Genomic DNA, 12,272 nt, shown 5'->3' with positions numbered 1-12,272 from the left:
AATTTCATAGAAATTTGGGCAGCTTAAGAGAAGGGTTTGCAGGGCTCATTTGTTCTGAACAATTGGGTCTAGCATTCTAAGCTGCTCGGAACAAGTGGGTGCTATAGCCCCATCTTTTTAAGTTGCCTGAATTTGGGCAGCTTAATAACATGGATCCTAAAACAATCTGAAACATATCCAAATTTGGACCGGAGACAAAAGTTAAAAGTAAATGTACAAAACCAAGTAACTGTGCTTTACATACAATTTGTAGTTATTTTATTTTCTTTGGTATACATTGAACAATTCAGATAGGTGTGTCAACTGCCCATTTTGTTGTCTCTCGTTTAGGCAAATTTTGCCTAGTTGGCAGAAATTTGGCTTGCTCAACTCCCACCTCCCAAATAGGCAGAACCCAAAAAATTCAATGGTTCAACCCTAGAATCAAGCCCTAGAAAGCTAAAGGAGGAAACTGAAGGGAAATTACATGGACTTACAAGGGGAACAAAAACTGAGATGGTGAGTGAATGAACCCAACAAAAAAATTTATGAATGGACAATAGTTATGAATTTGCACATGTCAAGATTTTGCGATGATACGTGTGTAGAGGAACTCATTCCACGTGTCGGGCAACCCGGGAAGACACCAATGGATGCAATCTGCATAGGTGGCCGGGTCAGCCTGTTGTTCCTTTGTTAGCATCTTGCCTTGACGGATGGTGTGGACTGATGTGTGTGCATCTTTTCGGTACTCCGAAAGGGTGGTGATGTTTATGAAGTGGACGCCCATTTTCATTGATTTTGTCACATTGCTTGCAATAACAAAAAGCCTTCGATCCGTGCCTACCTCCAATGGGGTGGACATGTTTAGAACTGGGGTAGTCTCCTTAGCACACTTTATGCCATCCGGGTTGTTCCAGTCCTCACTCCTATTACAATTGCAGAAAAGTCCCAAAAGGATACATAATTTTAAACATATGATCATGATTGGAGTATTAAGAAGCATATAGTGGTTAAACCAACCAAAGATTGGAAAAAGACCTAGGTGACATCAAATCATGCATTTAAAGGTCACTGGCCCACGGTATCAACCACCAGGGCTCACCTAATGCAATAATTAGAGCAGGTAATTTGCTGAGCTCAGTGCAATTTCTCAACAAATCTCTTGGGCCTAATTCGATTTGAATAAAAATTTGAAATGAAAACTAGATAGAGTTATACCATATATTTCATCTTACTTTTATCTCAATGGATTAATTCTATATATCATTTAGATGGAGAACGTTTTCGTTCAAAAAGAGTTGAAGAAAATTCTTTAAACCCAGTCTTTTAAACTGATATCTGTTTTTAGAAATTGTGATCTTTAAGAATAGATTCCAGTTTAATAGACTGGGTTGGAGATAAATCATCTCTTACTTGGTTGATCAAATTTTGTTTTTATTGTTTCAGTTTAAAGAACAATGAAAACTGAGACCCAGCAAATCAATAGATAATATAAGATTTAATGAATGAAACATTACTTGATATGCAGAGGAGACATGCTGCTGAAGAAGACCATAGTTCGTTCAGGATCTATATTTTTATCCACCCATTTAGCCCACGTCCTCAAAACCCTCCCATACGCTACTGGCCGTGCGATCTCGTCGTACTCTGTGGCCCCTTCATCGAACGATCCTCGCCTTTTCCACGAGATCAGAAATAAAAGAAATCAACCCCAACGATCTTTTACATAAATACAATAGCGTAGAAGGAGCAAAATTAGGTCAGCACTTACAGAACTTTCATGTTGAAAGTGTTCATCCACCAAATGTACGTGTTGAAGATCAGGTAGTCCACATCCTTCCAATTAACTCCATGCTTCTTGATTGATTCGGGCATGATTATCCGATTCAATATGCTGTGCATGTTTGGATCGTCTGAATTTGACTCAACTAAAAATGGAGCCCAATAAAACTCCACTGTAGCATTATAGCCCTACAAATTGACATGTCATCAGTATGTATATGTTCATGGCGGCATGCCAAAGCAATGCCAGTTCTTGTCCTCCAACTACCATGTCATATCTCAGTTATGTGACCTCCCTCCTAACCATCATACATTTGAAAAGGATAGAATTTTTCTTCAAATTAAATGGGTGAAAAAAATTTTAACCCTTTTTTATTTTTTATTTAACCTATTAAATTGACATTTTTTTTAAAAAAAAAATTGCACGAAAAAATTAAAGACAAATTACTTATCCAATGGGCCTCATTGTAGGCCTCTCCAATTGCTTATGATATTGTAAGGAATTGGTGATGTGTCCATTTGTAGGGTTGTAGGGAATTTGTCCATTTGAAAATGTCAAGTGAATTGGTGATGTGTCTGGTCTATCTAGGTGGCTAATGCGAAATTATTATTATGTCAATCGAGGTGAAGAAAAAGAAAAAACGCAATAAAGTACCAATAACAAACAAACCCGTGTATCACCATTATGATTAATCATCATTAGAAAAGACAAAAAAGAAAGTATTTAATACTGTGCACATTTTGTTTAATTAAAGTTTAATTTTGTAAAGAAGAAAATGACCCAAAACATCTAAGGCTGAGAGAGAGAGAGAGAGAGAGAGAGGTACCTCAACTCTGAAAACAGAGAGAGAGCCAGATTTCTTCAAGCTCTTTCTCCCTGCAGGAACAGCAGATTGAACCAAACAAACCATGGACTCCCATTGATTCCTATTCAACGAGTCTCCTACGAACATAAGCCTTTTTCCTCTGAGCTTCTCAAGCAGCAATCTTGCTTTGAACCTTGACACCAACACACAAAACCATAAGCACAAATAACATTAATCAATAGAAAAAAATAAAAATAAAAATAAAAAAATTCAAGAATTCAAAGAATTCAAACTCGCTAACTTTGGCAAAGAGCAATCTCTGGGCTGCCACTTCCAGTTCTGGTACAGAGAATCCTTTCTCCCATTCCTCATGCATGTCACTTGGGCCGTCAGAAACTCACATTCATCTTCTTTGTACAGAGGATGGGTGACGTTATCGAAAACCCAATCTCCTGTAAACAAATCACACTCTTCTGGTGGCAATTCAACGTCTTCATCATCTTCCTCAACAGCCGGGAATTCGATCTTTTGGTCCTCTTCCTTTCCCAGAATCGATTTCAAATCGACGACCGTGTCCTGTTTTTCCTCGGAATTCCCTTCCTGGGATTCTTCGAGTTTCGTTCTCGATTTCATCGAAACCGAGACCCCACTTCCAACGTCGTCCTTCTTGTTTGTTTCTTGAATTGGGGCAGTGGGTTTGGACGGTTCCTCTTGAATTTCTTGTTTGGGCCTCGAGAAAGGAAACTCTGCAATGGACTTCACGTCTTCGTTGTACATGAAGACCCCGAAAAGGAAAACCGAAAACACGACAACGAAGACAGAGAGGTTGTTGTTCTTGCGGCCTTTCATTGCTCCTGTATCGGAGAATAACAGAGGTCCTCTGCGGCGAGGTGGCTGCATGAGAGAGAGAGGAACAGAGGAAGGGTGAGAGAAGAAATGGGAGAGAGATGGAAATATAGAGAAAGAAATGAGCAACATGAGAGAGAAAGAGAGAGAGTAGGGTTGGTTGAATTAAGCATAATTTTTCTTTAATTGGGGTTTGGTGAGATGGTTTTGTCTTGAAGAAACTGGCTTGCCTTATGATGGAAGGAGTCTTGTCTTTCTCACTTCATTTTCTTATAGTCATTCCCTAACTACTTCCTTCTCCTTCTTCAACAAACAGCAAAAGAGAGAGAGAGAGAGAGGAGTGGTTTCAAAGCTTTCCCAAGTCGGTCCCAATCTCAGTCCGATGAAAGGTATGGAGGTGTTCTGGATCTATGGTAGACAGAGTGTTACTGTCTATCAGACTGGGGAAGGGGAAGATTGAACAGTGAAAAGCTTTAAAATGGCAAACAGAAGCCCAGATTCTATGGAGACAAATGGTCAAAATCTTTGGAGAGGTCACCTTTTCTTCTTTCTTTCTTTGCAGTTACGTAAACTGTGTGCGAGAATTACATATTCTAAAAATATATATTATATTTATTTGAGGAAAGCTTTGTCCAAATGAAAATGTGTCGAATATTGTTTTTTTTAAACAAAATTAAAGATGATGATATGACTATAATTGGATCACGAATTCATTTTTATTTATTTATTTATTTTTGTGATAAGTCATACCTAATTTCACTTCATTGAAACCTTCGGTGTGGATTTATTTCGTGGAGTTGGTGTATCCAGGAAGGTCAATGAAACATAACTACTCAAGACTATACAAGCAATGAGAAATGTGGCATGATGCATCTCATTTTACTCTTATTATTTGAGATGAGATGAAGTATTACTCAAAACAAGAAATTAATATTAAAAAAAAAAAATTATGTAGCTAAACGAAAAAAATGCAGGGAAATGTCTAGTGATTCTCTATGGCTTGTGACATTGTAATCAAACTGGACAATTTTGGACTTCCCCTCAATTAAATTTAGCATCTAGCTTGCTTTTATAGTGTCATTTTATTGGAGATCAAAATGAGGATGTGACTTAAATTGATTTATATCATCACCCAGTGATAGTAGTTCAATAGCCTCGAAAAAATTCTCAAGTGGTTAGATACGTATTAAGGTGGGAATTCTCAATCCTATTAGTATTAGCCGTTTTGAGTCCCACTAATGTCTTGATGAACCTATGCTAAACTATAGTTTAATCGGACTTGAAATAACGCATACGGTTTTCAAACTCCATCCTCTTAGGATTAATTTTTTTTTTTTTTTTTTATAAAGAAAACTTTACCCCATTGGCCAGTCCGACTATGTGTATCACACTTCTTTTGTTTTTTTGTTTTTTTTTTTTTTTGTTCATTAGGATCACGCAACCTGTTCCTAGCAAAAAGCATATCAGTCATACTATCATGGAGGCAAAGCTTTGGATACCCCATCTCTCTCTCTCTCTTCCCCATTCCTCTCAATAACTTTCTACAATGGCACAACTTTAAGTTAGTGAACTTCCCCTAACTACCATATAATTTGTAATATCCTTTCTTTCCAACTTTCAATTATTGTAATGTTCTCTAAATTACCATTGGGTCACAATCTAGTCTCTTCCTGCCAAAAATATATATATATATACTATTGATAAAAAAAATTTAAAATGAAAAAATAATAATAATTCTTTTTTTATTTTTTAATAATTTAATCAAGAATAGTTGTCATTTCTTTGTACCGGTGGGTATATTACAAATTACATGGTAGTTGGATGGGAGTATATATACTTTTATTATTATTTAATATTATTTTTTCTAAGACAAGGTAGGCCCCATCCAAAAGAATGATTATATGGTAAAAATCATTGTGACCAGGTTGTTCACGCTCTCAGCTAATAATTTTCTATGTTTTAAGTTGGCGTAAATTAATTAATTATTTTCATGTAAAAATTAATATTACAACATCACGGATGCCTTCAGCAATTTCTTCTATTTAAACCCTATTCATGATTTGTTTTACTGCTGCCTTTGCTAGACCATGAGCAGCTCAATTTGCAGCTCATTGGTCTCGATGTGATATTTACTTTGTCCCAAGAACTGCTCAACTGCAGTTGATGCATAATTAAGGCTCTTAATGATGTTAACAATTTGTTTGAAACCCAAAAGTAATGAGAATACTAATGGAGTGACTTTATGTTTGAGAAAAGTAAAGGCTAAGGAACCCCCATGTGTGTGAGTTCACCAACATCTTGTTTGGGTACTGCCTGACTTCGCTTCTTTCGGGTGTCTCTTTGATGGTTGGAATATCGCTTTTTTTACAAGCTAAGGCAACTATGCAAGAAAGAGAGAGGGGATTTACATTTCAAGTCAATTTCATAACAAAATAGCAAACCATCATAACCAATTGGATAAAACTTGGTGCCCACAGGATATAATATAGTCCATCCTTTGCCTTATATTACTATTCATGATTCTATTTTCAACAATCTTTTTTTTAATTTTTTTTTTTAGTATAACAAACTGATATGTGTTCAAAATGCATATGATTGTCAAATGCATTAATTTTTTTTTTTTAAAAAAAAATTAAAGTAAATTGCCAGTTTAATACACTGAATAGGAGAGTATCCCTTCACCTCTGTTAGGTTTTATGCTGTTGACAAATTCAGTATCAAAACTTGTTGTGGTGTAAGTCTAAGTTTAGGGTTCAAGTCGGCCTTAAGACGACATTCAAAACTTGGTTCAAGTTGAAGATTAGAAGAGCTCGATCGCAAGCTTGTTGGAAAGGCGTTCAAACAAGAACATAAAAGGCACTTTAAGAGCAAGGTCCAAAATACATCGATTGCAATCATGATCGTAGGCCGTTCGAAGCAAGACTTCGAAGCATTAATTTTTAAGTTCCAGACAGGCTTGATCACAAGTGCGATTGCATTAAATTCGACAACCACCAAGTTATGGGTTAAACCGTTAAAGCGGATACGATTCGTTTGTGACGGTGGTCCTCTACAAAAATGTCAAAGGTTTTAGAGGCATTGTAGTGATAGGTGAATGAGTCGTTTGTCGGCCTTACAAATTGAGTCTTGATAGCTATAAAGATTTTGTAAGATAAATTTATGACATAAATCTTTTATAGTGAATGGTTCCTTAGGGTATCAGTTCAATCGACTGGGAACCACGCCTCATGAAATTGAAATCATTAGTTGAATCTTCATTCTCAATTTCCTTCCTACATGCAAAAAAAAAAAAAAAAAAAAAATCTCATTTTTCAAACGGGGTGTTCCCATCACACTTAAACCTTTTAGTAGATAGTTGACATGCATGCCCCACCGCACTGAACCAATTGGGAAAGTATCCACACCAAACATTCCTCCAAATGAAATAACATACCAAAAGGGGTTTAATAAGATTCCATGTATGTTACATCAATTAATAAGATTCCAATATTTACATCTCACTTCATCTGATTGAGTCTTTTCCCCTACATACCAAGATACCCCCACCCAAAAATTACAATAGTTTTAGTTTTTATTTGTTAACAGTTTGAAAAAATCACATTTTAAATTCAACGGTGATTTTAAAAATCACGTCACATTTGTAATAATTCTAGGAGGATTCTAGAAAGACTTATAGCATACTCGTTTTAAACACTGGGAAAGCTGCATTTTAGGGTCATCTATGTTATTCGTTTAATCCTCAAAATAGATTTACTAAATAAATTTGGAGGGTTTATGAACTTTTGTGTTCGGTTATCGTCAAATTAATTTTGAGACTTGTAGCGGCGGAGTTGTCGACTTTAAAACACCGAGGCCCGCTTCTAGAGAAGGCATCTTGTGGGCCTGAAAAGAAACCCATTTTTCGTCCTAAAATGGAAAGAAACAAAGCCGAGAACGATACCTAAATATTTTTGTAACAGATCTTCATGGGCCTTGAGACTGGACTGCGTCGAGTCCTTGAGACATTAACAACTCAATGGGGCTTCATCAAATCTTTGGAAAAAGAATTGGGCCTTTCATAATGCTACATGAAGCTCCGATAAATTCAATTGACTTGTTCTACTTTAGCTTAAAAATTGGGGAGCTAACCCCTTACTAATTTGGCCAGCATCCTTGCTCACCAAACATTAAAAAATAAAAAATAAAAACTCAATATCATTAAGAACAGATTCATTGAAATAATGATTTTATTATAAATTTGTTACAAACTGACGTAACAGTTTAAACGACATTTACCACGTCAGTCAATAAGCAATTAAATTTACTTTCATGATATGTCACGTGATACCCATTAAACTATCACGTGAATTTGTAAATGAATTATAATACCACAAACATTTTTCACAAAAAAAAAAAAAAAAAGAAGCTTAAAAGCATAATGTGTAAGGACCATCACTCCAATATCATTAAAAACAAACTGGGAGGGAATATGCTGAAATAATAAAATCACACAAAAAAATCCAAAAGATCAGATACGGTATCTGTGAAGTGGGTCTTTGAAGATAAGGCGTTCATGGTAGACCCTCCACGCATAGTCCTCGAAACAGAAGGAGTTGAACAATTTCCCTTCTTCCTCGCCCGTGCTGCCTTCAATTTGTTCATCTTTTTCGTCATCGCCACATATTGCCTTGGGGATGATGAGGGGACAGACTTCACTGTCCATAGGGAGAGTGATCAGCAGCGACATTGATATGCAGCGTGAGTTGTTGGCATCTCCCAAATGCCCCACTGCTCTCCCTCTCACTTTCTTTAACTTCCCATTGCTCCACACCTACGATTCATTCATTCCAATAGGGTAATTATCTAGTTAGCAATTTTTGACTCATGTGAATTCGACGTAAACTCAATATAAAATTATTGAGTTAATATCGAAGATCTAACCAGTTTAATAAAATGAGTTGAGTTATGATTAACTTATATAATTTTTTGTCTAATGTCTCGACACAACTCAAATCTGACATGAGACATTTATACTGAATTGTCAATATGAATTTAGGTTAATTACCTTAAACATGGCCATCATGTGACACTTTAGAGACCAACATTATACAAAAACTTAAAGGATCAAATTCATCAAATTAGAACTTATAAGAAGAGACAACATTGAAAAAAAAAAAAGAGGGTGGGGAAAAGTCTACATGCTTATCTTGATCTATTTTTGACAATTTGAAAAGGTGTTGAAAATTTGAGAGGACATTGTCAAATTGGTGATGGTAGTTTGAGAGAATAACTGAATTTAAAAAAAAAAAAAAAAAAAACTAAACTGAGTATATTTTAGGCAAAAATGAATTAACAGAAAAACTCACGTGAGCAATGTCGCCAAGCGTGATCATGACTGAATCCACTTGTGGCGAAACAGGAACCCAACCCGAATCCGCCGGCAGCGAATACTTCTGGTTCCTGATTTGATAATGTAAACCCACTATATACGGGTAAAACCCACCCGACAAGACCGTTTTATTCCCGGGTACGCCCTCGGAAATCCACATCAACGAACAAAACCGGGACGGATCCTCCCCCACAGGATTCTCAAACCCCACTGCTCTCGAAAGCAGCTCGATGATCCTCAGCCCGAGCTTCTGCAGAGCGCGAGTGAACTCGCGCAAAGAGTCCAAGGAAAACTCGGTTGACGACTCAGTAGAACACGAGGAGTCCAAGCGGAACGACTCGCCGAGTCCGTCCCCGTCTTCGTCATCGCCACCTTCGTAACCCAGAGGCCAGTTCTTGGGAAAACATGACTCTTTTTTGTCCCGAGGAAGGTCAAAGAGAGCGAGCGATTCTGACTCGGCCGAGCAAGCGAGTTGGGAAGGGATCGTATGGTCGGTGACTTGGAAGAACCCGAGTTGGAGGGCGTCGTGGGTGATAGTAGTGGAGGGGTTTTGATCACCGGAGAGAGAGACTATGGGTGGACACGTGGGGGGAGGTGAGCGGCGAGTGGGGAGGGAGAGAGTAGGCGAGGGGAGGCGGTGGAGGAGCCTGGAGAGCGCGTCGGCGGCGTCTGACGTGGCAAGGAGGTTGTCGGATTGCGTTGATGGCGTAGGTGGCGGGGCTGCGGTGGCGCCGTACATGTTTGGTAGCTGTTGTTGTTGCTTGTGAGTTGAAGAGGTCACGATGTATGTGAAAGATTTGTATATATTATTTAACCGTGCAAGTTGCAACAGGGCAAGCTTATAATTTATAAAGAAATGCCCACCCTCGTAGAGATACATCAATTAAATTAAATATTTGCTTTTAAAACATATAATTCTAAAAATTACGTGTCATATTAAAAAAAACATATAAAAATTACATATTAAAACCCGGTAAAGAAAAGCTTTATCTATACATTAATATGTCATAAAAAAAGTCATTTATAAACGTCACTAAGAAAAAGAAAAAAAGAAAAGAAAAAGAAAGGCAGATATTGATGATAAATAAGTCATTTTCACTGAGTTAATGAAATATGTTAAATTTCGTACTTAACTTTCTGTAAACACAGCTTTGATCCAACTGAGATTTGTGGGATGCAAATAAGTTGTATTAATCATTTGTACGTAGCTTCCTTTTTTTGGTAAGGAGGGGTTTTAAATTAAATAGGAAAAGCAAGTGGAATATCTAGATGGAAACAACGAACTGCTCTGCGATCAGCAGCACTGGTGAAATGCATGCTTCTGAATTAGTTTAGTTTGGCTAGTCCCAAAAATTGGCAACTTTTTGGAGGTTTAGTGGCAGGCTGCTCCCTTGTTGTGAGGGAAATTATGCCTCGGGTGGTGTCAGGTTTGAGTTAAAGGGGAGCAATCTTTTCTTTATTGGTTTAAAGCATGGCCATGGGTGAACACTTTTGTGCTTTGTCGGGACAAATACCAATTATACTTCGAAACTTTCAAATACTTTTGTTTAACAAATTGGTGTGTAGGAATTAGCTTGATTCTTGCTTCTGTTTATTATTCAAGAATATCAGCTGGCGTGATCTGAGTCTTCTGAGATAAGGTGGGGACGCATGGTGTAATCAGGGGGAACAAAGATGGGCTTAGGTGGCAGCTTGGGCGAGTGCCATGGGCATGGTTATCGGTTGGGCTACGGTTTTCTTTAGATAAGTCAATTTGTCGTAACGAGAATTAGTTAGGCCTGTAAAGCATGTATAAAAAAAAATTAAAAAAAAAAGCCCAATTGTATTGTAGAGGGATCAGCTGAGTAAAATCCAGATCCAGATTTCTCTCTAGTTATCTGAAATAACTACAAAATTACAACCTTTTCATATACTTTAAAATCTACAATAAATTGAGCATATCCGGCAGAATAGGTAAAAGAGTAATATTAACTATATTTAGTTATTATTGTTTTTTTTTTCAACTCCAACAGATTAGCTCCAGAAGAGCTAAACTAACTTTTTTGCTACAGTAATAACAATATCAAGCTATTCACTATAACACTATGTTCATGTTTTTTAATTTTTTTTTTCTCTCTCTCTCTTCTCTCCTCCCTCTCCCTCTTCCTCTTCCTCTTCCTCTTCCTCACCGAGGCATTCTTGGCTTTCTAGACAAACCCACCCAATAACCCCTCCTTTCATATTTCTTTCTAGTATCAAATCATTCTTCCTCACCTACACCCCATGAGACTGACCCAATTCCTCAAGACCAAGCTTTTGATTTTCTCATGTTTGTTGCATTAGCTTTCGATTCCATATGGTTTTGCAAGTAAGAGAGCTGTCCATTGCAGAGAAAGCACCTAAGCCATGCCCAGCATGAGCACCAAAACAAACAAAAGATCTGAAATCTAGCTCTTAGCTTCAAATTAACCATACCTAAAATCATCTGAAATCCAAACAACAAATTTCCCAACATGAGCACCAAAACCTACCGTCGCAGATGGGGTTTAGATCCACCATTGGCCGACCGTATCAAATTCTTCTTTCTTCTAGTATCCAATCCTTCTTCTATGACAGCGTTGTTTAAGCTCCAAAATTGAAAGTTTTCTTAGTTGTGGTGGTGTGGAGGGAGAGAGAGGAGAGGGAAGAGATAATTGCAGAGGTTGGTCATGGAAGGTTTGGGTTGAGGTGGAGGGAGAGAGAGAGAGAGAGAGAGAAGTGAAAAAAATAAAAAATAATAAAAAGAATAAAAAAGATTAAATAATAATATTTAAAGAAAAGTATATAATAGAATAAAAAAGCTGTTGAAGTGTATAAAAAATGAGTAAATAAAATAAAGAATAGTATTTTTTTCACTAGGTAAAATACATAATGCTGCCAGAGATGATCTTAAATATCAAATTACACAACATAAAATCTAACATCATTGGACAAAGGTATCTCTGGCTCATTTGCTATGGTTCAGACTTTTAGGTTGTGGATGTGAATGTTATTCAGGTTTTCGGGTAGAAGAGGAAGAGTTGCGTTAGTGGATTGGTTTTGGGTTTGAAATGTAATACGTCATCTGTGACGCTTGTAACCTCGTAGTTTTGGCTATAGTTGCTTGTAAGAGCTTTATGCTTATAATTTCTATGAATGAGACTGATAGAAATTTCCTTTAAAAAATAAAAAATATAAAATCAGCATTCAGAAGTTAAAAATAAAGACGGTTTATTAACTCTAGGATAAATTTGTATTTAAAAAAAAAAAAGTTAATAGTTAATAAACATAAAACTAAATTAATTTAATAAAATAAAAATGTGATGAAATGAGAGTGCTGCACGCATTATTTAAAGTCCATTGGTCTAAATATAAGAAAGACCATCATACAAAGCCAATGACGAGAACATGCCCTTTAAGAACTCTGAAAATATAATTTTGTGTTCTTTTTTGTTTTTTGAATGCGTGTTCAATTAGTCATTTGGACCATT

General features: G+C 36.8%; 2 protein-coding genes across 3 annotated transcripts; both read right to left on the bottom strand.

The window, feature by feature from the left end:
* Positions 1-205: 205 nt before the first annotated feature.
* Positions 206-3,987, bottom strand: LOC132187529 (xylan O-acetyltransferase 1-like). 2 transcript variants are annotated; one of them, XM_059601870.1, is made up of 6 exons: positions 3,647-3,986; positions 2,872-3,464; positions 2,592-2,763; positions 1,754-1,953; positions 1,500-1,658; positions 206-908 (listed from the first exon to the last, which is right to left on the bottom strand). In XM_059601870.1, the coding sequence occupies exons 2-6, from the start codon at positions 3,417-3,419 to the stop codon at positions 560-562; spliced, it is 1,428 nt and encodes a 475-aa protein (XP_059457853.1). In that variant the 5' UTR covers positions 3,420-3,464; positions 3,647-3,986; the 3' UTR covers positions 206-559. The 2 variants fall into 2 exon arrangements, with proteins under 2 accessions (XP_059457853.1, XP_059457852.1); XM_059601869.1 differs by having other exon boundaries at positions 2,872-3,987.
* Positions 3,988-7,836: 3,849 nt separating this feature from the next.
* Positions 7,837-9,664, bottom strand: LOC132188137 (gibberellin 2-beta-dioxygenase 1). The gene is made up of 2 exons (XM_059602539.1): positions 8,762-9,664; positions 7,837-8,226 (listed from the first exon to the last, which is right to left on the bottom strand). The coding sequence occupies exons 1-2, from the start codon at positions 9,662-9,664 to the stop codon at positions 7,924-7,926; spliced, it is 1,206 nt and encodes a 401-aa protein (XP_059458522.1). The 3' UTR covers positions 7,837-7,923.
* Positions 9,665-12,272: the final 2,608 nt, after the last annotated feature.

The sequence above is a fragment of the Corylus avellana genome, chromosome ca7, assembly GCF_901000735.1.
Source record: "Corylus avellana chromosome ca7, CavTom2PMs-1.0".
Lineage (NCBI taxonomy): Eukaryota > Viridiplantae > Streptophyta > Magnoliopsida > Fagales > Betulaceae > Corylus > Corylus avellana.
The sequence above is the reverse complement of the archived record's forward strand: the minus strand, read 5'-3'. Positions and strand labels throughout refer to the sequence as shown.

Excerpts from the sequence above, each read along its gene's own strand:
- LOC132188137 (XM_059602539.1), bottom strand. The coding sequence starts at position 9,664 with ATGTATCTCTACGAGGGTGGGCATTTCTTTATAAATTATAAGCTTGCC. Across the intron at positions 8,227-8,761 it reads CGCTTGGCGACATTGCTCAC|GTGTGGAGCAATGGGAAGTT; the intron begins GTGAGTTTTTCT and ends AATGAATCGTAG.
- LOC132187529 (XM_059601869.1), bottom strand. The coding sequence starts at position 3,548 with ATGTTGCTCATTTCTTTCTCTATATTTCCATCTCTCTCCCATTTCTTC. Across the intron at positions 1,954-2,591 it reads TCTCTGTTTTCAGAGTTGAG|GGCTATAATGCTACAGTGGA; the intron begins GTACCTCTCTCT and ends GTCAATTTGTAG. Across the intron at positions 909-1,499 it reads ATGTCTCCTCTGCATATCAA|GAGTGAGGACTGGAACAACC; the intron begins GTAATGTTTCAT and ends CAATTGTAATAG.